This window comes from Limanda limanda, chromosome 9 (genome assembly GCF_963576545.1).
Source record: "Limanda limanda chromosome 9, fLimLim1.1, whole genome shotgun sequence".
Taxonomy (NCBI): domain Eukaryota; kingdom Metazoa; phylum Chordata; class Actinopteri; order Pleuronectiformes; family Pleuronectidae; genus Limanda; species Limanda limanda.
The window spans coordinates 8,059,310-8,084,899 of NC_083644.1; the positions used below are offsets into that span (position 1 = coordinate 8,059,310).

The window sequence follows — 25,590 nt, forward strand, 5'->3', positions numbered from 1 at the left end:
GTGAGTGTGAAACCTGTTTTCTGTGGGAGCTCCTCAGTCCCGCACACGGACCCCGGGACAGATGTTCACTGAGGATATTTAAACTCTCTGACTTGGAGCAGAAGGAGAAAAGGATCTGGAGCGATGTAAGAAAACCAGTCTCTTTATTCTCTGACCAGCACAGAGGTCTGTCTGTTTCCCAGTCTCTGTTCTCAGACTGTCTTCCAGAGGTGGAACGTCTCGGTCACATCTGTCAGCCTGAGACACGACCTGTCTTCCCTCTTTGCGTTCTTCTGACATCTCACCTCTTTTCACACCTCTGTCCAGATGTGTCCACTCAACTTCATCTGTCCTCCATCACATCTGTTATCATGACGAGGACGAGTTTACCTTTGAAAAGTGATTTTACAATGTCCAACACTTCTATTAAGATCTGCTGTTTGTGTTGTTATGTTTCATGATACAACTAAAGCTGCACTTTTTATTATTTGAATTACTTCCTACTGTTTGCTTCTTTAATGGTTTTTAATAGTTTAAAGAGCATTATGATTGTTGTTGTTATCATTATAATGGAGTTAGGTATGCTTTTCTCTTGTCAATGTGGCACCTTTCACTTTGTAAAAAAAAGGAAGAGGCACCTTAAATAACTTTTTTGAGGACATTACTACATTATTATTGTTGTTATTAAGATATGTGTTCTAATGGGAAGTCACCAGGAATTAAAAAGTCACCTTAAATCGCAACATATCAACACGTGTGGCGTTAATGCGAAAGATCCAAAGAGTAAAAGTTGTCATAAATGTGTTGCTGCTGCCGCTCCTACTGCTGTGGTTGATAATGATGATGAAGATGATGATGATGATGGGGAGGGGGGGGGGCAAACAAGCCCCAGCTAGTCTCAGTGTACAGTGGCAGGCTCTTCTCTTGGCTGACAGGGAGTGAGTCAGACCTGGATGAATAGTTGGCGAGGTGGAGTCCTCAGAGGAGAGAGAGAGAGAGAGAGAGAGAGAGAGAGAGAGGGAGGGAGAGAGGGAGGGAGAGAGAGAGAGAGGGGGGGGGGCAGAGCTTCCCATGCATGTGGAAAATAGTCTCGTCTTGATCCAGCCGAATGTTTTCCGAAGAAGACAAGAGAGGACAGAAGCTCCATCGGGCTGAATTCAGACAAAGCAACGCTACTGATCCTTAGATGAGTCACGAGCTGCATAGTTTCCTGTGAGTTTCCCTGTTTGCAGCTCGGAGACAGTGAGAATCAATGTTTTAGCATCTTACTGGTTTTCTACAACCAAAACAAATGTTGTAAGAACTATTATAAGTATTATTATACTACCACGTTTTTCCTAAACTCTTGGATAAAGTCTCCTGCAGCTGCATGTTATCCCCTGTGTGGCTTCTGTTCAAGTCCCAAAGTTAAACAATGTGACCTTTTGGACCCAGTTTGGCCAGAATCCACTTATAAGATGTTGTGAGTTGGGACATCGTCCTCTTGTCCCCTTGTGTTCAGTTCATTCAACCCTGCACAGCTCTGTTGTTTCCACGTGTCAGTGTTAGGTCTCACATCGCGGTTAAACTCAGAACATCCAGTCGGCCAACTCAGGTCAGCTCAGACGAATGAACTGGTGCTGAGCCATATTCACACGTGCACTTCCTGCATGAAAGAGGACGAGTCCTTGGGAAGCTGCTTATTTTCTCAAAAAATAATGAGTTATCGTATCTTAAGGAACATGTGAAGATGGTGTAACGTGACCATCACAACTGCCTGAAGCCCACGTGATATAAAACCTACTTGACCAAGACCAGCAGCGAATTCTCTACCTCGATCAATTATCAATTACCTAAACTGTTGCATGAGTCGACTGATTCTCCAGCCAATCATTGCATCTGTGGAGCTCATACAGATGAGAACACTTAAAACCATCTGGGGATAAACACATGAGCAGCCTGATGTGAAAGGAGTTTTGTGGTCGTGCTGAATAATACTGTGATCTACAGTTAACCACAAGGCATGATATGAGTTTTGTGATTAAAACACACAAATAATCCTGAACATGATGATTAATTTAATCAAAACTGTAACTTATCATCTCAATAGAGACTTTATGGTAAAATATTGACTCACCGACTCCAAGTAATAATTTATCATCGCAAAATAATGAGTTGGTATCGCAAAATAATGAGCTTCAATCTTAAGCTATAACTGGAGTACATCAAAATAATGGCTTAGTAATTCAAAAATAATGACTTCATCTCATAATTTTAATTCATTATCTCACGATTTTTATCATTCTCTCATAATTTCGACTGTTTGATCTCATTATTGTTATTGAATTTAGCTTACAGTTTTCATTTTGTTATGTCCGTGGCAGAAATGGGCTCGCATATGTGAGACTGTTTATACTGTGATGTTATTAATATCTCTGTTTCCATGAAACCTTCGTGGGCGGCGATTCAAATCTGTTGACTGTTAGGCATCACTGGATATTAATGTGCTTGATTTTTCATGTATAAGTTTCACGGATTAGCCTCAGATAAATTTTCCTCTCTGATTAATTTAGGCATGAACAGATTTTAAATAGATTTTTCAGAACAGGATTTATCCAACAATGAATGTTGACGTTAGGGGGTGATAAGGGATTTTATCCATATTGTTTTTAATGAAGCAGGGTGGAGGCTCTGTCTCTGTCTAACATACAAATGAAGGTGGAGCTTTACCTTTAAACACAACCTCAGGCTAATATTGAAATATTTTTGCCTTCAGTGGTTTCTCTTGATCTTTTATTTAAACAGAAACTAAACTTGTTTGCCTGTACAAATAATTCACATCATAAATAGGATCCAAGGTATTAGGTCATAAAAGCAAACAGAAATCCAGAGGAATCAAATGAGATCTCTGTGTTTCAGTCGTTGTAATGTTTCACCGCAAAAAGAGCACAACAAACCTCGGAACATTTAAATATTAACGTTAAAACGTGGAAGGGAAAGCAATGTGTGAAAGTTTGAGGTTTGAGGGTTTTTCCGTTTGTAAATTCCAGAAGTTTAAGTTTCTCTTCCTGTTAATATGGAAACTAAAATCTGTCCCTCACAACACAGAGCGCTTACATAACAGCTTATCACTCCTCTCAGGGCGACTCGTGTCAAGTCAGCACACTGTCTTTGGCACATCTGAATCTGATGATGGACGTTAACTGTGCAGAAAATGGGAAAAATACATGAGAAGCTTCCTAGTGTGTTGTTGTGTCCTGCTGCTGCTTCACAGCGGACACTTAGTTGTTTTTGTTTACTTTACCTCTGTGCCAGTCTGATAACATATCCTGTTGATCACATGTGTAAGATACACACTCGTACAAACCCACTGCACACGTTGATAGATTCTTCTACACACTGAGAGGGTTTGGCACACATTTACAGATGGGGCTTGCAAATGATCAGCTTACTAAACACACACCCTAAACTGAACAAACTGTTCCTGGCGCCTCTGTCCAGCCGTGCTGCTGTTTTTCACTTCATCCTGTGTGTTTGTCCTGGTCTTGCATATCAATGAATTAATAGGAGCTGTCACAGTATTAATTTGTTTTCCCTCTCTCTTGGCAACAACACGAACAGAGGAGAGCTTCATAATGAGCGGCAGGGAAATTCAAAAATCTGACACAAAATGTGGGAATCAGAGAGGAAATATTTGATATTTGAGAAGAAACTATTAGACTTTCATGGTCAAGTAGAATTATGGTGCTACACTTCCATGCCTCGATCAAGTTTAAAGAGATTTCCTAACGCCAAAGTTGAGATATATCTTAACCTGAGTTTGAGTGAATGTTTTGAACCAAGTTTGAACAGATCCCCTGGAAGTGTTCCTGAGTTATTCCGCGGACAAAGTGTTCTTGAGATAGATTCTTCACAAGAACAGGACAAACGCCTCTGGCCACCAACTGTCGTTGCAGCTGAGGCATAAAAACTGAAACATGCTAATACAGAAGCCTCTTGTTAGTGACCTGTGTGTGGTTTCATAACGATTCTGTCAGGTGTTGTGACCTCTAGGGAAAATGAAAGCAGTCCTTCTCTTCCTTTCTTGTGCCGCAGGGCGCAAACTGTTTTCCTCAGGAATGAACTGCAGCTGCGGAGCGTTGTATCCGGGGAATGGGAGGTTCTCTTATCAGTGAGAGATCTTCCCTAAATTGGATGTGTTTGAGAAACCCTCTGCTGCTTATTCAATGCCACTGCTCCTAAAATCACTCTTGCATTCAGTCCGCTTCTTCTTTCCTGAGTTACATCATGTTCCTCTTGTTTATTCCAATCAGGACACATTGGTTTATTCGCAGCACTTTTACAAATCCTAGCGTATTAGCACCTTAACCTCTCTTCTCTGTCTTTGTCCTCAGTGAGATTCACCCCAGCCAGAGCCCAGCCAGGCCATGCTGACACCATGACCTTCACAATGTGAGTGTTACACTTTTGGATGTAGACTCATCTGTTGTTGTGTTTGGTTTGATCACGATGGGAGTTTCCCCACTTTCTAAGGATGAAGGCTTCATTCTGAAAACAGCAGAAAAAGACAGAGCAGATCAGTATCATGTAGGGGAAAGGTTTATTGTTATAAGAAGATGTTTTTCACGTTACGAGATATTTTGGGATAGTGCATCATCCTCCGCCCCTAACGACACAAGAGTCTCAACACATCTCAACACATCTCCACCCAGGCAGATTGTGTAATCGAGCCTTTTTTATGAGTTTCTTTTCTCAGCACATTTCTTCTTTCAAGCATGAGTTTCATATTAGAGAAGAATTCATCGGGTTATAGTGCAAAAAGTGTTGTTGTCATGTGAAATATTGTGTTATATCGTAAGGTTGTGTGTCATAATAACATGAAAATAACAAGTTATATCGTGAAAGTATCTTCTTATAACGCGAAAAAACACGTTTACAATAAAGCATGAAAATTACAAAATATTTTGTAGTTTTCCAGGAAATTTGAAACAATATTAATCCTCATATGACTTCACAACATTCACATTGTATTCAAACATGCGATTAACACTGAGTGAGCATGGGTGAAAAAGTCGGAATAAGTAGCTTAAGCCACTCGAAGAAGTAGTCATATGTCTTAAATAAACTAATTAAAAATATCCATTTTAATGCAATTGATAGCGACATGAACATCTAGTTTAGCATCTGGTGTTGAGACGATTTCCCCTGACTGGGATCCATTGATTCACGATGAGCAAGCCTGAATATCAGCAGACAATAAACCTGCTGGCAGCCTCTGATGAGAAGTGCTGACCCACGTCTGGTGTGATGTGTCATCACACGCACAGAGGCGTTGGTCCACCAGTTCTTCCTCTCTACTCTGTCACTGTCACTGTTCCCTTGTCTCTGGCACAAGGTTTGTCACAGTGGCATTCAAGTGCAATCCTCCAACTGCCATGTTCGTCACTTCCGATTGAGAAATCAAACCGACATTCCTTTACACCGTTGAGCAGAGAGTGTTGTAACTCCAAGGAATCATGTGTGATTTCAACAAGGTATAAAAAAAATGGCTAAAAAAACAATCAAATTATAAAGAAAACACACCCAAATTATGTAAAAACAATTTAAATGGACCTCGTCACACATGATTAACCTGAACTAACAGGATTTAGAAATGTTTAATATTATTCATAAACATGCTCTATCTTTCTATCTATAACACTAAGCTTTTGCTTTTTTTGCACATTTTCTAACTATTTCTTCACCTCCCTCCTGTTTAATTTACTCTCTATCCATTCTTCTCTCTGTCACTCTGCAGGTTTCGGTTTGTAGTGTTGACCGTCCTGATGCAGAATATCCTGGTGTCCCCTGGTGAGTTCCATGTCCAAAGCAGCAGATGTGAACTCTCAGCTTGTTGTATGAACATCTCTACGCCAACTGATGAATAAAGAAAAGAAATCTGTAGGAAACCAATGATAAGTCCAGTGATAGTCAGTCATGCAATTAAATTCTGTGTGTTTCTGTGAAGAAGTTCCTCAGGGTTCCATTTGGGATCACTTAAGTTTTCTTTAAATATTTTGAATGTGTATTTTTTAATACGCACAATGCAATCTTGTATATTGCAGCTTAGTTCCTGAAAATTAAAAGGATGGTTTTAACACAGCCTTCTTTTCTACTTAACGTTCTTTAACCAAATGGATTTACCAAAACATACCTATGAGACTTAATTATAACAGATGTTTCAAAGTACTTCTCAAAACCTTTTAATTAATTGATAAAACTTTCCCTGTCACTCAAAACAGGTCTTTGTAAATAATTGTCAGTTCCAGAAAAAGTCTTGGCGCAGACATTTGTATCATCAGAGGTTTGAGGAAATAACATTGTGTGAGTCCACCTAAGCTTCACACCAGTGTTGACGCACGAGTCTGTGAGAGTTATTACTTTGGGATGGTGGTCAGATTTCCCTCGTGCACGGCTCCTTTCGGTTCAGCTGCCAAATTGATGTCCACTGAAGGAGCAGGTTGTTTGATCATAGCTTTCACCTGCAAGTCCTGAGATCTATAACCTGTGTAACCTGTCAGGTGTTCACTAACAAGGTCTTTGTTCTCTACTTGTGGCTTTTATAAAACTGATTTTCACAGACACAGCTACTAATAACAAACAATGACTCCTAGTTCACTAAAAACTAAAAGTACAGAAGCCAACTATGAATGAGAATATCCCCTGAGGTGGACATTCTTTCAGAAGTGAATTTAATGAGCAGATGAAACGGTTTTTCTTGCCTTTGGTGTTTTATTAACGAAAAATAAAGATCTGCAGAGGGAACTGCGGACAGAACTCTCACACCCAGAGTGAGATTCAGCCTGACCTTAGACTTTATCCTGCCAATTCTGCCATTTGGTTATTGAATTAAATAGAGAAGAGAAATGTGCCAATAACTGGAAATACATTTGACCTATTTCATTTCACGTTTCACAAATTAATACACATTTGTTTTTCTAAAAATGAAATCGTATTTCCATTAGGTTCTTATACGTGCATAGTTTTATATAAACTCTTATTTTATACCTTTATTACATTAGCTCGGTTTTAATATTATAACCTTAAGACAAATGTACAATATGTATATTTGCAAAGAGTTGAAACTCAAGTAGCTTTAATGATTTAATACAAATGTAAGTAAATTGATATTTATAGAAAACATTGCCAGATATTCATCAAACTGTCTTGTGGCTTGCAGGATGCAGACAAAACCTTCAAAATAAAACTTCTTGAGGAGTTTTTTTTTCCTTCCCACTGTGTCAGACATGAGTTAACTTGTTTGTTTCTCTGTGGCAGGTGTTCTGTGTTTGAAGCCCGAGGACGGAGCTCCTCTCCAGGCCCTGGACCTCCCGTGGCACGATGAGCTGTGCTGTGACTCGCATGCAACCCACTCTAACGATCCGGAGACAAACCGCTCGGAGTCCAAGCTCCTGCACGATCCCCGCTGCCGCTTCAGCAGCTTGACAACCGAGAAGAGTCCAGTCAACACGGGTATGAAAAATGATCATCCTATCTGTCAGAGTTGTTCAGGATTGCAAAACAAACCTTTACCAACAGATCTTGATCAAGGCTTGTCATCGTTGTCAGTCTTTCTTGTCCAGGCTGATGAAGGACTTCTTGCATATGATGTAGTTATTTAACATGAGTTGATCAGTATCAGACTTTACAAGGCAGGTTGTGCAACTGCTTATCTTCCCTTTTCTTTTCTTTTAATATGCAACACTAACAAAAGGACTTGTTTAGGTGCTACATGGGGGTTATTATACTCTTGCACTTTTCCAACATATATTGTTTAACTCACGAGCCGAGGAAGGAAATTAACAATTGCTCACACTGCAGTTTCCTCTCTGAGAGGCATGGTGGTGAGGGATGTGTCAAACTGAGACCATGTCAAAGCCCCTGAGTCATTTCACAAAGTATGAGACTTAGTCATATTTAGGGGAATGTTATGATATTTATGTGTTATTTTGTGCAGCTTGATTGAATAGGTGTTTTCTACGATTTAAAAGATATCGCATGGAGTTCCCTAGCGGTGTTATCGAGCCATCTTAGTTTTGTGCCATTCCCTGTTCGGCTTGAGTCAAACCACCCGGGACAGACGTTGATCTCTGCATGACGCAACACCCTGTGTTTGTTTACCACACACGTGGAGGCGATACACTTTTGAACCCACGGAGCAGCAGGCAGGTTTGATGTGGCTCTTGCTCATCAGAACAAACAGCGGCTGTTAGCGTGACGCAGCCGATGTGTTTTCCCCCCCCGGCTGAATCGCTCGTCTCTGACAGAGATGTCCCCAAAGATCGGCCTGACTGGCTCATTACACTTTAGTGGATTTCTCTCCAGCGTCCCTCCTGTCAAGGTGGGCGAGGACATGAGTCCTGTGCTGTGATCACGTCACACAGTCTGGGTCATGAGGTTTGATGCTCCTGTTTTTTATCAGTCATCACAAGGAAAAGGGCAGAACCAGGACTTTCACCGATTTCATTTATTCCTTAAGAATTAATGTGATCAGACATATTTAATGTGTTGTTTCAGTTTGTTCAATTTGGTGACGATGATCCTGCTATTTCCATTTTCCTTTTTAATTCCTTATTGAGATAAGCAGGCATGGGCAGGATTGCTTGACATTGGTGCTGTCCTCACTATACCATGATCTCTTAACACCGTCAGCGTGGAGGTGAAGGTGGAGGTGAGCCAACAATGAGACAGATCAGAGGGATGAGGAAGATTTGTGTGTTTACATCGATCTGTGACGCAACTCAGTCAATGGTGGCAGAGCCTCGGTGATGCAGTGGTAATTAAACAGAGACGCTGAAGTCGTGCGTCTCGATTACTTTATGTTCGACGGTCAAGAGGTGATTCAGCTCGATGTCAAACACACACCAAGGTCCACAGGGTGTGATCAGAGTTTCAAAGAGTCTTTCTCTTCTTTACTTGCATGTTAGTCACACTAGAATTTCCTTTAGCTTCCACCTGCACCACTTACAATGCACCCCCAACACCAGAGGTAGGGCTTCTAGATAGATAGATAGATAGATAGATAGATAGATAGATAGATAGATAGATAGATAGATAGATAGATAGATAGATAGATAGATAGATAGATAGATAGATAGATAGATAGATAGATAGATAGATAGATAGATAGATAGATAGATAGATAGATAGATAGATAGATAGATAGATAGATAGATAGATAGATAGATAGATAGATAGATAGATAGATAGATAGATAGATAGATAGATAGATAGATAGATAGATAGATAGATAGATAGATAGATAGATAGATAGATAGATAGATAGATAGATAGATAGATAGATAGATAGATAGATAGATAGATAGATAGATAGATAGATAGATAGATAGATAGATAGATAGATAGATAGATAGATAGATAGATAGATAGATAGATAGATAGATAGATAGATAGATAGATAGATAGATAGATAGATAGATAGATAGATAGATAGATAGATAGATAGATAGATAGATAGATAGATAGATAGATAGATAGATAGATAGATAGATAGATAGATAGATAGATAGATAGATAGATAGATAGATAGATAGATAGATAGATAGATAGATAGATAGATAGATTACTTTATTCATGCCCGAAGGGAAATTAAGTCGTCATAGCAGCCGGTATATTTGAATAAAATAAAATACAATACAATAGAATAAAATAAAAAATATTGTGGTAGAAAGAATAAAAACAGAAACACAAGATAAATAGGTAGCATATTAATTAAGAATAATATTATGAATGATCTTCAACAATTAATTCTCGGAGCTTCCACCTGAATAAATTCAACATCACTTTCCCTCTCATGACTGAACCTGCGCAGCTGGAGGAGCCTTGTTACTCTATGTTGCCTTACATTGATAATATTAAAGCAGGAGCACGCCTCAGCATTAAATACTAAGGCGAGCCTCTTTCTCAGAAGCCTCCATCGTGGGGGGGGCGGGGTCCCTCTCAACAGGTGGACGACATGGGGGGTAATAACACCGACGCTGCCACTAACATGGAAATCTGATTTTCCCTCAGGCCCCTGTCTGGAGGTAACGTGCAGGATGGATGTGAACTGGGAAACACTGACCTGTGATCTGAAGTCTCAAACCTCTGAGGACGCAGGTGTCATGGCCGTCAGCTTCCAGCGGCTGATGTGAGTATCAACCTGTGCTGCTCCTATTGTTCCATTCATGCTTTCCTTTTCCAGAGTGTGTGTGTGTTTGGGGGGCTCAGTGGGTGGGCTCAGCCTGTGTGTTTACTTTGGTAAGCAGGGGGGGAGAGTGATATCACACTGGCTCCAGATCTTTATTGCCGTTGGATTAGAGAGACACTGTTGTAACACACACTGGATCAAAGGTGCCAGGCGTTGTGTCGATATTACATGTCACACAACATCAAAGTAAATACAAACTACAAAACAGTTTCACCTCTCTGGGTTTTTCAGCCGCTCTGGAGGTTTTCATCAATGCAATCTACATTAGTGGATTAGGTTGCGGTTTCTAAATTCATTATTTTTCTGAGCACTTAAATGCACTAATAAAAATAAAGCGATATTATAAAAAAAACAATAGCTTCATTATGAGGTAAGATGGTTCCATCAACTTTAAAACCTAAGAATTATTTGAGGCAACAATCAAACCTACAAAGGAAAGTGGAAAAGGTCTGTAGTTATCAAATATCGCTCATAAAAAGTGAATGAACCTGGCAGGCAATTGGTCTTATGTTGAGTAGATATTAAAGATATGTTTCATAAATCCTCCAAGATACTATAAAGAACAATAAATTATATCATGTCTCCACTTATTTGCTACGTTTTTGGACATTCAGTCATCTGTAGTTTCCATTAAAGGTTATTATTTTAAAGTTGTTATATTTTCCTACACTGTGTTTCCAGGTCCCAGAAAGATGATTCACTGGAGAACGATGGACAAACTCCGTCTGATAATCCTGTCATCTGTGAAGCGGAGGATTCCCTCGTTTGTTCCGTTGCTCTTGACACCACGACGAGCTTCATCGCCGTGGTAACTGTAGGAATCTCCAACGCCGAAGCTCCGCCCGTTCAACTCAGGATTCCTGCCAGGCCTGGTACGAAAGTGGTTTATTTTTTGTGTCTATACTTGTGTTTTTTGTTGGTTTCACAGTTTTCCCTTCGATTTTGATTCATAGCTCCTCTAAACAAAAGTTTAATGCAGCCGTAAGGACACATTTGTGATTCTTGCATTTATCTTCATGTTGGTAAATCATTAACTTCTGGAGAAATGAGATTTGCTTTCTACTTATGTTTTTTAAATTATTTAATAACCCCGACAGTCTAAACATCAGGAGGCTAGAGAGCCTCTCTAAGCTTATATTGATCAGAGATGCATTATATATATTTCCCGTAATATTATATCATATGATGAAGGACGGAGGAGGAAGTCTAAACAAGGTTAGAAAATGATGTCATGCAGGTATCCCTAAATCTTATAGACCTTTATGGATCTAAAAAACAACCTATGATCACATGGTGGGAATGACGTCAGCATGATGTCACTATTACATCATTCAGGGCAGTAATGCATGAACTTTTTTTTTTTTTTGAATAATCAGTTATTTGTCATCATATAGTATAAATGAATGTGATTATGAAGCGTCAGCATTACGTCTGCAGTGCCTGATTTGGGTTATACAGTTCCTGACCTTTAATAAGTTTGGGCCTCTCAAGGACGATAGTTCTCCCAAAGGGCTCTGGGAAATCTGCAGATATCTGCAGATATGAAATATTAAGGCGGCTAATATACATTCTGGTATTGTAGAGGAGTGACCACACTTATTGGAATGTGATGCACTGTTTGAAGTGGAATCACAGCTCCAGAGTTTAAGTTCCCGTTATTTAAGTCTTTTAGTTACTGGCATTAATGTGCTGAGAATAAACTCAGCCATATATGAAACTGGAGAGATTTTAAATATTTAACAAAGTCAAGCTTCAAAGTGATGAAACAGATAAGAAGAAAACGTCTTATTCAGGTCTGATTAGAAGACAAGACTGGAATACAGCCTGACACTGTGGGGCCGAGGGGCCGTGTGTGTCTGTGTGTGTGTGTGTGTGTGGCTGTGTGTGTCTAAGCTGTTCGGTTTCCACAGTGACTTTCCATGTTTGTTTCGTCCTCTTTGGTTAAACTGCCAGGGCAGAACAGAATCACACTATTAACTATGTGTTTTCTAGATTTTATATTTTTGTTCGATTTGCTGCTGTGATTCTATGTTATATGTGGAAAGTAAATCAAATGTTGCGTCACCCTAATTCAAAAAAGTATATTATCCTTTCAGAAGGAAAATTATCATCTGTCTGGAAAAGAAAGCATTGAGCTATGACTAACGCTGTTGACTAATCGTTCATACACCCACATCTTTGTGGTTTCAATGCCTGAGAACTGAGACCTGCTTGTTATTACACCTTTATTACATCAGCCAATGACAGTGAATATGAAACTGACACCAAATCCACCCAAAATGCTCGTTGACCTTCAATTTGAGGCTCTATGTGATGCTCAGATTAGATGTCATGTGTTTTTTTATTCAAAAGTCCCCTATGGAATTCCCCTACATGAGCTTCATATATCTCCTGTGTATATTTAAATACCAAAAAGTGAAGGGTATTTTCCGTTAATGCCAAGCTTGCTAAGAAATTGATATTTTTGTAATTCTTTATTTTTTCATTAACTCTGCACAGGAGACGTGACTGATCCATTCATTAAATATTGATAATCCTGAGTATTGATCAGAATTACACCACATGACAGATTTAGGTGTGAAGTCGTGTTATGTCCTGTTTTCTTTATAAGAAAGGAAATACCCAAGGTGTTCAGTGACTAATGAGAATGATGTGTGACCCGTAGAAAGGATTGAAACCCAACACAAATGTATGTTTTACTGGGACAATATAATCCCTCTAATTTCATTTACACTTATTGTGATAATGCACAGGATTTAGTGACCTTTTGAAAATACAATCTGCTCCTACAGCAGGATTAAAGCAACATTATGACTGTTAGTCTGATTATTGATTGTGATGTGGAGCATACAGTTCAGTTTGTGTGTGTTCTTCTTCTGCAGTGAAACCGAGTCCTCCGGTCAACCTGTCGCACGTTCAGACCATAGAGGCAGAGCTGATTTTACTCTGGGACGACCCCTCGGACTCCGGCACTGGTCCGCTGAGATACGAGGTCCGATACGCCTTCAACAGCACTCACCCAGCCTGGCAGGTAAACACTCACCTGTGACACATTGCATGCATGAGGGACGTCAGGTTGTCTATACTTGTTATTTTCATCCTCATTAGATCAGTTAACCTGCAGATTATCTGGATTAAATCAAAGATCTTAAATTTCTGGACTTGATGGAGAAAATGTAGAAAACCCTTATATTTCAGGAAGGAATTATTATTTTTATTAATCAATTTTAAATGATTTAATCAAACAAAAAAAATTCCTTATTTGCTAAGAATATATGATTATTAAAATACTATGATCAAGTTGTCTTTTCTCCTTGTAAGCAGTACGCGACTCAGTTGCAGTAATGTAATCTTTAAGTACAGTGCTTAAACTAAAATGTCACTTTCTATCAAACACTTAGAAGCCATCATGAGGAGCTTCACATTTTCATTTAGCTCAATGCAGGAATTATCGTGTTTAACTGTAGATTGCAAAGAAAGTCTGAACGTCAGGTGCACATAACGCCTCAAAAGCTTAAAAGTGATGAATTGTCTGGGTTGACATCAGAGAGATTAATTGACTGCAGAAATATCAGTTTAGTTCAATGTATCAGATAACAAGAAATTCCACCACAATCCGAGTCGCGGCTGACGTTGGCCGAGAGGCGGGGTTTCCCCTGCACAGGTCGCCAGCACTCGGGAGAACTGACAAGCAATCATGTAGAAGCAAACAACCACTGATGCTCACATTCACACCTACAGGGAGTTTAGAGTCTCCAATAATCCAAGCTGCTAAATCCACACGGAAAGACCCCGGCCAGCCGTCATATTGTGAAATAAAGAAACAAGGACATATCCTCAAGGTTTCTTTTAGAAACAGTGCTACACTTTTTTTCCACTGGAAAGCATAGACGGACTTTACTTCATTCAGTCTATATTTGCTGCTGCTTTCATCCAGAGCACATTTCCACTGACAGAGTTGTTTGTTCAGTGCGACTTGCTCACAGTCGGTTTTAAAAGCCTCAGAGTGCACACCCAGCATTCAACAGTTCACTTAGTGTTCATCAGCACATTTCCTAATCGCCGACAACACATGTTCCTCAAATTAGTTTCCTTTAAAGTTCTTTTGATACATTTTTTGTTTTTAGTCCTTTAAGTAACGGCTTAAGAAACCTTTAAATGTATTTTAAACTTTTAGTTAAATATAAAGTGATAAATTGTCTGCACACAGAGGCAGGTTTGTAATTTGACACTTCTATAAAGGGCTTTAAATGAGTATAATTTATGCTGATTCAGTTGTGCGCTCTCTGAAAAACTCACCCTGTCTTTGATGCAACGTTTGCTTCTCTCCTCTCTTCGGTCTGCAGGTGGTTTCCGTGCCTGCAGAGCCCAGATTGTCTCTGGATCTGAAACCAGAACTGAAATACACCCTCCAGGTTCGCAGCTCCGGCCTGGACGAGCCTCCGCTGTGGAGCGACTGGAGTGAAAGTCACCACATCTACCTTCACAGTGAGAACCACATCTAAAACACAGACAGATATACTGATACAAAAGAGTGGATTCTTTAGGACAGCTGCAAGGTTTTTAGCAGCCGAGAGGTTTTTCTTCCTCTAAACCGTTAATGTGTGACTCAGTTCAACCGACATGGTTCACTAAGCTTTTGAGGAATTGTTTGAAAATCCCTGCAGACCCACAGCTTTCACCACAGGGTTTGGGGCTCAAGGGATTCTTTAAGGCTTTACAAAAATATGCAGAAAAAAAACTGGTAAAGAAACAGCATTTTGAGTCATGCGTGGTTTTAAATTTGGCAATGCTGCTTGATCCATGAATTTCTCAATACATAGATTCTTGTTCAATTTTGTCCAGGAATTTCCCAGAGAGCCTGAACTTCAATGCGTTTGTTGATGACATCCAGAGATTGGCTTTTTTTACTTTTTATGTACAAAGTTTTGAACAACAGTGACACAGGAAACCCTTTCTTTAAAACTTTTCTTTTGTTGAGTTCTTCACCTGCTTTGCTGATGATTCAGTGCACATGGATTGAAGAGCTCAAACCCTCACACTCGTTTCCAGACTCAGAACAACTCCTTTTTGTCTGTTTTCTTTTGTAAAAATCCAGTTTTTATATTGTGGGCGATAGAAAATATCATTTTAGTTTGATTGATGAATGTTCTTTGTTTTACTCTTGTTCATTCCCTTTCGACCTTCATTGAAAGAAATAGTACAAAGCGTATTTTTGTGAAAACAAATATATAAAAGTCATAAATCATGAAAGAAACTGTGATGACGTTTGTTGTGACACTTTTCTTTACGCCCACAGCTGTGAGCTACATCCCTGAGAAAGTTGTGATCCGAGCGGGGGAGGACGTGACGGTCTATTGTGTCATCAACAACCACAGCGTCAACGCCAGCGCGGCCGTGTGGTTTCTAAACCACGATGAGCGGCTTGGTCACAGCCAGTACCACCAAGTCAACCAATGGGTGAGAAATAAGAGATTCTCCTTTTAGAAGAGTACAGTCCAGGTAAATAAGTGAATGCAGGATGACTGACTTTTCCTTTAACCCAAAACCAGGTCAGCCAGATCACAATGCGTCCTTCAGAGGCTCGGATGTATGACCTGCTGCGGTGCACCGAGGAGTGGACCATCCCTTACAGCCAGATCTACGTGCAGGGTGAGCTGTGCTGCATCAAACTTCATATTCTGCTCAGACATTAAAAAATACAAACCATCGTTGTTGCTGTTATCGTGAACATGCAGTCGTTGAGATTATCACTTACAATGATGAGTTCTGTGGCCGAGAGAGAGAGAGAGAGTTCAGCATGCTGCAAATTAAGAAAACACATACAAATAGAAAACAGCACCTGCAGATTAAGAATACAACTTCATCATCAATAAGACACAAGTGCTGCAAAAAATGTCACAACACATGCAAATACAGAAACTCACTGCAAATAGGGAGAAAACGACAACAGAAACGTTTCCAGGGGACCCAGGGGTTCAATGCTTTGAGAAGTTCCATCACCACTGACGAGTAGCAGACTTTAATAATTCATAAAACACAAACAAGGTGTGAAAACAATTAGTTGAAAGGTTGTTGAAATATTTGAGCAACAGATTTCTGGGATAAGTTGATCGCAGAGAGTCATTTCTCATTTTGTGTCTTTCCTCCTGCTGCCGAGGACAAAGACAGGAAACCCGAGTGCTGACGTGTGACATCACAACAATGTGACCTGGAGTGAACCCAGTGCAGAGGCTACGTTGGGTTTAGTTTGAATTTTTTATGTGTGTTTTTCAGGAGCTTCCATTGATATCAACTGTGTAACCAACGGGGACATCGATGCTATGGACTGCCACTGGGAGGTCACACAGTTTACTGAGCCCAAATTCCAATCCAGGTACGCAAAGTGTTACAGTAGATGAAAGTGTTTTTGAACATCTTGACATTGTGAATGCAACATGAAATCAAGGATCTGAATTCAGACATAAAACCTGGAGACTCCTGAACAACATGTTCTCCAGTCAAACACTGGAAATACTTGTTTTCTTTGTTTCCTCTGCTGAAAATCACCGTCATCATGAGTCATGACCTCAAAAGAACTAAACAAAGCCCTTATCACAACAATCAGGACTGATAAGTATAATACTTGTGTCTTATGTTCATAGTCTTTGGCTTCATTCAGGTAACAAAAACAACAGCAGGCTTTTGTTGTCACCAAATTAGCTGCTGAGACCCGGGAACACAGTGGCCTTGTTAAAAATAAATCCAAAGGTGCAGGAAACAGGAGGAGGACGAGGATTCTGAAGCTTTTCAACAATGAAACAATGAGTTCTGAAGAAACCCACAGGCAGCAACAATAAATCTGTTTTTAAATGCAATCATTTTATCACTGCATACTGCAGACAGAGAATATCTTTGGTTTATATTGTACATATTGCAATTTTTTAGATTTTGTAATATTGTTATTACTAATTTGTATTACACAGTTATGTTATTATCTTATATGGTTTCTTATATTATTATATTGTTTATCTGTATGTTATCGTATCCTTACGTTATTTTTATTATTTGTTATCTTATCAAATCACTTTGATATCATATTGTTTGTTATCTTAGCATAATGTAACGTAGCATTTCGTAACCATATTGTATCTTTTTTTTATCTTGTAATTTTGTATCTTATCGTAATATACCAATTGTAATAATCCAATAAGTTAAATGAGCATCAGCAGATTCACAGATCAGGTTGTATCTGTGAGAAGGCTGATGAACGACTAAGGACCAGATGTAACGTAACAAAAACGTTGCTCTCTGTTTTTCCTCCTCGCCAGGTGGGCCGACCTGCCCTGTGACGTGATGGAGGAGAGGGACCGAGCGGGACAGGAAGTCGGACAGGAAGTGGGCCAGATGCACCTCAGATCCGATCGCAAAAGCTGCACCATTCAGCCGCTGAGGATGAACTGCTACAAGCTGTGGCTGGAGGTGGAGTCCCGGCTGGGCCCGATCAGGTCCAAACCTGTCTACCTGTCGCCCATAGATCACGGTGAGGACGAGTGGTTTCAGAGTCGTTTCCTGTAGGAGGATCTGTCTTCTCTGATTTCAAAATAAAACTCATAGTTGCTCTCCAGAAGTTTTCATACCCATGCCAACACATAAGAGATTTGTGAAATTTCTCGAGACAAACTTAAACTCTGGTTCTCTTCCCTGCAGTGAAACCCCACACCCCCACTAACGTGAAGGCCGTGACCCACAGCAGGGGGGGCCTACTGGTCACCTGGGAGCCCCCGTCTCTGCCCGTCGAGGGGCTCCAGTGTCAGCTTCAGTACCACTCGCCGTCCATGATGAGAGCCCAGCCCGAGTGGAAGGTGCGTGAAAGTTCAGCCTGATACTGTGGTTTAACAGATCTTTATGTAAAAAACAGATGATCAGATCTCTTAATTTATTTGTAATCGATAGAAAGGTAGCAAACACGATGATGGCCTGGGTTCACCTTCAATCCTCTTTTTTTAGTTCTGAGTTCCCCAAATGAGAAATATCACATTATAATCTGTCATGTCTGCAGGTCCAGAGGCCAGTGCGGGTTGCAATGGCGGAGGTTGCGGTGCCGGACATGTGCCGAGTGTACGTGGTGCAGGTGCGCTGCATGCACACCAGCGGCACCGGCTACTGGAGCGACTGGAGCAAAGCCGTCTACTCGGCTCCACAAAACAGCGGAGGTACAACACCATTCATTTCCCTCCTGAAGCCTTTTAATGATGCAACCTTTCCACAAATACCATCGCCACCATCACTCACAGAGAGGAAGCTGCAGTGTTATGCAATTGTTGGTTTCCTCCTCAGCTCCTGAGCGTGGTCCTGATTTCTGGAGGATTCTTCAAGATGACCCGAACAGGAACCAGACTTATGTCACGCTGCTGTTTAAGGTACACACATGAGAATATGAAAATACATGTGGCTAGAATGGTACTCGAAGCCCAGAGTCCCATATAATTCAATTAAGAAATCTAGAATAACACCAACTTCAGCATTCAGGACTCAACGTTCTGCTTCGTCCTCCAGGACCTCCCGGTGTCAGGGCTCTCCTACTGTGTGGACGGATTCATCGTCCAGCACCGAGCCTCCAGCGGCGCCGTGACGAAGGAGCGGATCGAGCAGGCGTCCTCTTACAGCTTCGAGTGGAACCAGGAGCCGCAGACTGTGACCGTGGCGGCCATCAACAGTCGGGGGAGCTCCGTCAACAACATCCACATGACGCTGGAACGACAGCCTAAACGTGAGTGAGCTGAGAGATTGCTTCTTCTTTTTTTCCACTGGGGACTGAGGTTATTCCGGAAGATCAGTTAAGACCCTCCTTGTCGTTTTCATTCCCGTCCCACAAAACCAATCCAATTATAAACTCAATGTGAAAATACCAAAGCCGAGCAGATAATGAAATCGTCAGATAATTGAGTTTTGTTCGAGTGTGAAACTTTGCTGCTTCTCTAGCTGGGAGTTTTTGGGCTGTTGGTAAATCAACGTCAACTTGAATATTGTGATTGAAATTTTTGTCTTTTCTGTGGATATTTTATAGACTAATCAATAGAGTGACCCTCAAATGGATAAGAAGTCCAGATAATGGATGGATGAATCAATATTGATCAATAATCATTAACTGCAGCCATATATTAGAAAGTAGGTGACCCTGTTTAATAAAAGTACAGCTTTTGAATTTAATTAATCATGAAATACTTTTTAAAATGTCCCTGCATAGAAAGGGGCTAAAAATGAGATTAGATATAGACAAAAATGATACTAGAAACAACATAAATCCCAATATAAACAATTGAATCCACCTTGGAACAAACCAGGATCAGTCTAAAACCATCAATCAGGATTTTGAGAATGTAAAATATTTCAAATCATTATTTTCATTATCAGACTCAAACACTGTAATGAATAGAATGTGGTTATTATCAAACACAAAACAGCTGAAAAACATGCAGACAAGAGAGTTTCCAGTGATCGTATTAAATGTTCTAATTCTTTTTTCTTGTCTCTGGAATGCATTTCTCATAAAAAAAATATTTTGTCCTTAGGACGCTAATCTGCAGATCACCTAATTTGACCTTTACAACATATTCTTCTGATTTGTGGCTACGACCTGTTTACTCCTGTTATCCTTCTTAATCCATTTAGTCATTCCACTTAATATACATGTCTATAGGGACCCTTTAAAAGCCCTTATGTGGCTCCTGCTGCCATTAGTGTGACTGTAGTAAAAGCCATTAGCAGAACCAAGGTCACAAGGTTTGTTTTTGAATCCCTGAGTTTGTTGCAATACATAGAAATGTTTGTGTCTCTCTCCTATTAGTCATAATCCAGTTAAGGCTGCTTTTCATGAAAACCACTAACCTGCAGGATTTAATGGTTTTTTTATGAAGATGGTCACGTTCTGTTTTCCAGAGGAAGCCGTTAGTTGGACATTTTCTCGTTAGTGTTCTGACCAAATGGTTTCAGCTAAAGCAGCAGCAAAGTGATTCACATTTACATTTTCATTCTCATTAAAACATTCAGGTGTTGATCTCTTGTGACCCGAGTTAAAGCAACTTCATGTGTTCTTCTAATTTAAATTTATAATTTGTTCCTCGATTTATATTCAGGCTACGAGGAGGGGTTTGATGAGCATATGTATGTAGTGGATGGTTTATAACACATAATAGGTTTAAAATTAAATTGTGTGCATCCATAAGGACATATGAGGTGTTTATTGAGCATTTGTCAACAATTTTAACTTGTTTTACATGATGTGTTTTACTGTATTTTTATATTTCATCCGTTTATTATACTAATAGCTTCATTGTAGTTTTATAAACTATTAACGAAATGTTTATGATAGTACTTATAATAATATAATAATTGTTAAATAGGGGAAATTAAAGTCTTAGCCTTCCTATGAAGATGTATGAGATGAGGAATGCATTTCATAAGCTATAGTATGAATGTGTATACCACATTTAAATTAATTTTTGATTTAATAATAGGCCAAACAGGAAACAATGCTCATGGAAGTCACTAGTTCTCAATCTAAATAAACTGAAACAGCTCCAGTCTGTTTCCAGAGCATTAGAGAAGAAAGTGATTGTACTGGTTTCCTTTAATCCCTGAAATCCATTGTGTTTTGCTGAGCTTGTGCTTCATGACTCTGTTCCTCTCCCTTCTCTCCGGTGTGCAGGTCGCTGTTTGCGTTCCTTTGGTGTGTCGGTCGTCAACAGCACCTCCGTGTCTCTGTCCTGGACTCTGCTGGACAACAGCTCTGTGCCTGTGTCCATGGTGGTGCAGTGGACCGTACCACAGAGACAGCACGGGTCTGATCATCAGAAAGCCCACAGTGGAGTAACGTGGGTCCGACTTCCCTACACTGAGCATCCTGGACATCTGAGAGGTGACATCTATCTCTCTTATTTTTTTCTGTGATCACGGAATCACTGAATTCTTCATAAGCAAATAAACACATGCTCACTTAGATCTGTAGATGGCGCTCTGCCGGTTATTCCTAGATCACAGCTGGTGTCAGGGTGACTGTGTTGTTAGTGCCCCAAACTCTGGAACACTTTAAATCTCACCATAAAACTTTTATTTAATGTTTTACTTTCGTGTGTAGCTTTTTATTGCCTCTGCCAAGAAGTTTGTTTTCACCCTTGTCCATGTGTTTCGAAGCAAGATTCAAATGTTCAAAGATTCAGAGTTTAGTGTATTTGTTACATTGGGTTCTCTGGTTCAGGAAGCAATGGGGATCATGGGTAATATAATCGCTTAGACAGAGAGCCCAACAGAGTTAATCACCCCATGTGGCTGCAGAGGGCACTGTTGCTCAGTAAAAGTTACAGTATCACTTTGTAACTTAAAGAAAAGTTGCTGTTTAAACCAAGTGTATCATTGTCATATAAACTCACCAACCTGACCTCTAACCTCGTCCGTCCTCTCACAGGGGATTTCTTTGGCTCAGAGGAATTCGGCTTCTACTTGTTCCCAGTGTTTGCAGACGGAGAGGGGGAGCCAATGTACACAAAAGGTGAGACCAATATTCACATGTTTTTCTGCAGCATCGTATTCATCACCTTTATCACCTTTAACCTCTCATCTGTCCCTGTTACAGCCACCAGAGGAGACCCTGCAGCCTTCATGATGCTGATGATCATCTCCTTCCTTGCAATTGTCCTGTTTGTTACTCTGATCCTCTCCCAAAACCAGTAAGAACACCTCTTCAGTCAGAAGCAATTATATTCCTTAGTTTCAGAAAAGTGAGGAGTTTGTGAGGTTTAATAATTCGTCAGGTCACAAAACCATCTGCATCCACAACATCATCATTTTAAATAAAGGTGTTTTTAATCTACAGCTGCAAAACAACCTCTTTTTTATGTACAAATCTTTATATTTGTCTCGCTCTTTAACTCAGTTTCACAGCATCAGTGTGTCGTGAATCTGTGTTTCTACCTTGACACTTGCAAGAAATGATAGATGATGTTACTCCCCGTGCTGCTTTCTAATTGAGAAAGCAGAGACACCGACCGTGACAAATGACCAGCGTGACATTTAACAGGTCACACGGGTCTAATTACACCTGATGTTAGCTGGTGGGAGGAGAAATCAGGCAAGAGACAAAAGGAAGGGGAGAAAGAAAAGATGGTTGGATGCACAACCTTAACGTTTCCTGCATTTGATTCCCAGGATGAAGAAGTTTGTGTGGAAGGATGTACCCAACCCAAATAAGTGCTCGTGGGCTAAAGGACTGGACTTCAAAAAGGTATATATACGCATTTTTAACGAAGAATTGAAACATGAATGCTCATTTCTTCAACGCATCTGGTATATCCAACACTGATAATGTTATAGGTAATTATCGATTGAACGTCCTTCTTCTATTTACCATCTGTTTTTGTTTGTAGATCGACACCTTGGAGCACCTGTTCAGACCCTCAGAGGCTCTCCCCAACTGGTCGCTGCTCATGCCCTCTGAGAACATCTCCCAACTCGTCATCGTGGACAAAGCGGACCTCGAAGCTCTGACCACGGCCCTGGTCCAAACCCCGCTTGTGCCGCTGACCACTGACCCGCCCAGCGCCTTATCCATCTCTCTCCCCCCAGGGTTTGACTCAGAGGTCGACCAAGGCCAGTTCACGGAGAGCGAGGTGCTGTTGGGTGGATCTCCTTCCTTAGCCCTTAATCTGGATGATTTGCCCGGTTCATACCCGAGAATCGAGTTACAACCCGGCGTCTCGCAGCCTCCAGGCAGCACTGAGAACTCGGCCCAGTCCTCAATCACGTACGCCACAGTGCTGCTCTCTGATCCCAAGCAGGACCTACCGTCCATTCATCTCCAGTACAAGGGAGGCAGCGGCAGCAGCTCCAGCGACGAGGGCAACTTCTCCGCCAACAACTCCGACATTTCAGGATCCTTCCCGGGCGGCCTGTGGGAGCTGGAGAGCTGCCGCGGCGGCGAGCTGGACGACCCGCGGCGCTCCTGCTCCTACAACTCCGTGGAAGAGCTTTCCGAAACATCAGAGCAAGAGGACGAGGGCGAGGGGAGAGGTGAGAAGGACTTGTACTATCTGGGAATGGACTATCCGGCAGAGGATGAGGAGAGTGAGGAAGAGGAAGAGCTTGGCAAAAATGTGCTTTTGAACAGGGAGGACTGTGGCGTGGAGTCTCGCCCTCTGCTCGGCGTGGAGGACTCGAGCGGAGCCATGCAGCCTCTGTCGGCCTCGACAGGTGGTTTCTCTCCACTGTACCTCCCTCAGTTCAGAACTGCTACGTCCACCAGGCAACTACATGACAGCAAAACCTGAAACTATGTTTCAATGGAAACACGCACCATTAAAACCATTGTGTTGTGGAATCATTCAGCAATTACTAAAGTGGAATTGCATCCATTCCCTTGGACACAAAATGGGTCCGGGAGTTTGACATGAGGAACACGGCATGAGATTGTCAGGATCAGACGTGTTCATAACAAGAGCAGATTTCAGTGGAGTGGGGGGGGGGGATCACGTAACAACATAACGTGTAAACAAAACATGTGAAGAGCACAACACGGGCGTCTGCTCTGATCGCCAATAGCTCCTGAATTTAGATGTCGAGTTAGTTGGCCTCATCCGTGTGTATGGCGCCTCATTCGTCATCCTGAGATGTTCGTTTTCAAGCTTTTTCAGTGTCATCGACACACCTACTCGCTAGCTGTGATTTTTCCCCAGACGGTTTTCCTGCTGTATTCTTATAGGTCTCACTTGGCTGTCTGGAAAAGTTCCAGAAAAATGTCCAAAGCAACTGACTCGGACATTTTGCATTCTCTCACACAGACCCTCTGGAAATCTCCAGGAAAATGTTGGGACTTCACAGCAGGTCTGAAAGCATCTGTAATAAGGTGTGGAGCTGGAAAATGTAAAAAAAACAACAAAAAAGGAAAAGTACCTTGATTTATGTGTGGTTGCAATTTGATAACAGTCGATGCTGCTATTGTGTGAAGACGTCATGAGGTCACAAGCCTCAGTCATGGGGCATTTCTTTCTTTCTTTCTTTACAGGGTTTTAAACTCTGGTTCTACTGTGTCGTCCTGATCCTCTGCAAACTGTGCAGGTTCGGTTACTCATGCACGAGGGTGCTGAGACATAGACTTGATGAAAAAGATGGACGTCATGATGCCTCCCCAAAAGTGAAGCCAAAGTAGCTAGATCGCCCTCTGGTGGCTGGCTGCAGTACTGGGCATGAACCCCGCCTCCTGAATGTTATTGGATGGGGCATGAGCAATGATAAAAAGTCAAAGTACGTGTTAAAAAGTACTTGTTTCTTTACACACTGACGTCTGTCCGTCAGGTGCCGTCCATCATTATATCCAGTCTATGTTGTACCTCTCTTACACCAGAATTAGTGGGTGTATGCATGTTTTTTCTTGACGGAGGTAAACCAACTCAAAAAGGTAATTGAATCCTTTCCCATTGCCAGTAGAGAAGTTGCCTTTCTTTTTTTCTTTAGTTTGCTTTCCTCATAAACAGAGGCGCTCCTGTGGATTTGACCCGGGAGTGAATGCAGATTGTGTCCATTCTCATTGTGGACAAACTCCAGGTGTTAGTGGGCCAGGTTATATAAACACATTTAAAAAAAATGACGTGTGCCTACATTTACTCCATCTGCTCCTCATGTTGAAAATATGTTTCTCACTCTGCTGAATCCTTTTAAGGGAAACACGTAACAGGTTGAAAGAGAATATAAAGAGCACAGTTGACTATGAAAGACCAAACTTGGACGTCACCTCGGAGCTGCTGGTGTGACTAAAGGAAACCACACGCCGATGGAAGCAGCTGAAGTCAGTGACGACAGGTGGATTTATCTGGGGCCTGAATTCATCAACATCTGCTCGAACTCACTCGCCCACCAAGCCAAAGAATGTATTTTTTTTGTACTTTGTGCTGTAATGTATTTGAGACTTTTGTTATAGTGTTTAAGAAATGTGATCTATTTTTCTTTTCAGCGTCATCGCCCATCAACATAAGCACTCACTGTCTGATGTGAACTAAAGATTAAATATTGTATATTTGAAACGAGAGGAAGACAAGAATGGAAACTTTTGAACATGGGTGAAAAGTTGTTGTTATTGCACATGAAGATCTTTGTCTATTTTTGATGGTGAAAATAAAAATATTTATTGTGATTGCGTCTGGATCAGTGAACAATGCAAACTTCAGACACTCATATGTAGAGTAAAGATCTGCTCATCACCTCACTCACTCATGTCGGTACCTTTATAGTCTTAATGACAACCAGACCAGTCAAACCTCTTTACAGTACAGTTTGTGCCATTATCTGTGTGGGTTATTTTGTCTAGTGTTATTTAAATTGTTAATTGGAAGTTACATACATACACAAAAGCA

At 40.9% G+C, this 25,590-nt stretch overlaps 1 protein-coding gene across 1 annotated transcript; it reads left to right on the forward strand.

Moving 5' to 3' along the window:
- On the forward strand, positions 1-25,370 carry lepr (leptin receptor). Its single transcript, XM_061077566.1, has 21 exons — positions 1-125; positions 4,353-4,410; positions 5,756-5,808; positions 7,276-7,470; positions 10,030-10,147; positions 10,889-11,079; positions 13,090-13,238; positions 14,554-14,695; positions 15,507-15,667; positions 15,760-15,859; positions 16,484-16,583; positions 17,518-17,729; positions 17,897-18,051; positions 18,249-18,402; positions 18,527-18,609; positions 18,746-18,959; positions 20,898-21,107; positions 21,654-21,737; positions 21,822-21,915; positions 22,394-22,469; positions 22,612-25,370. Exons 2-21 carry the CDS (start codon positions 4,397-4,399, stop codon positions 23,509-23,511), a joined length of 3,405 nt encoding a protein of 1,134 aa, XP_060933549.1. The 5' UTR covers positions 1-125; positions 4,353-4,396; the 3' UTR covers positions 23,512-25,370.
- The last annotated feature ends 220 nt before the right edge of the window (positions 25,371-25,590 follow it).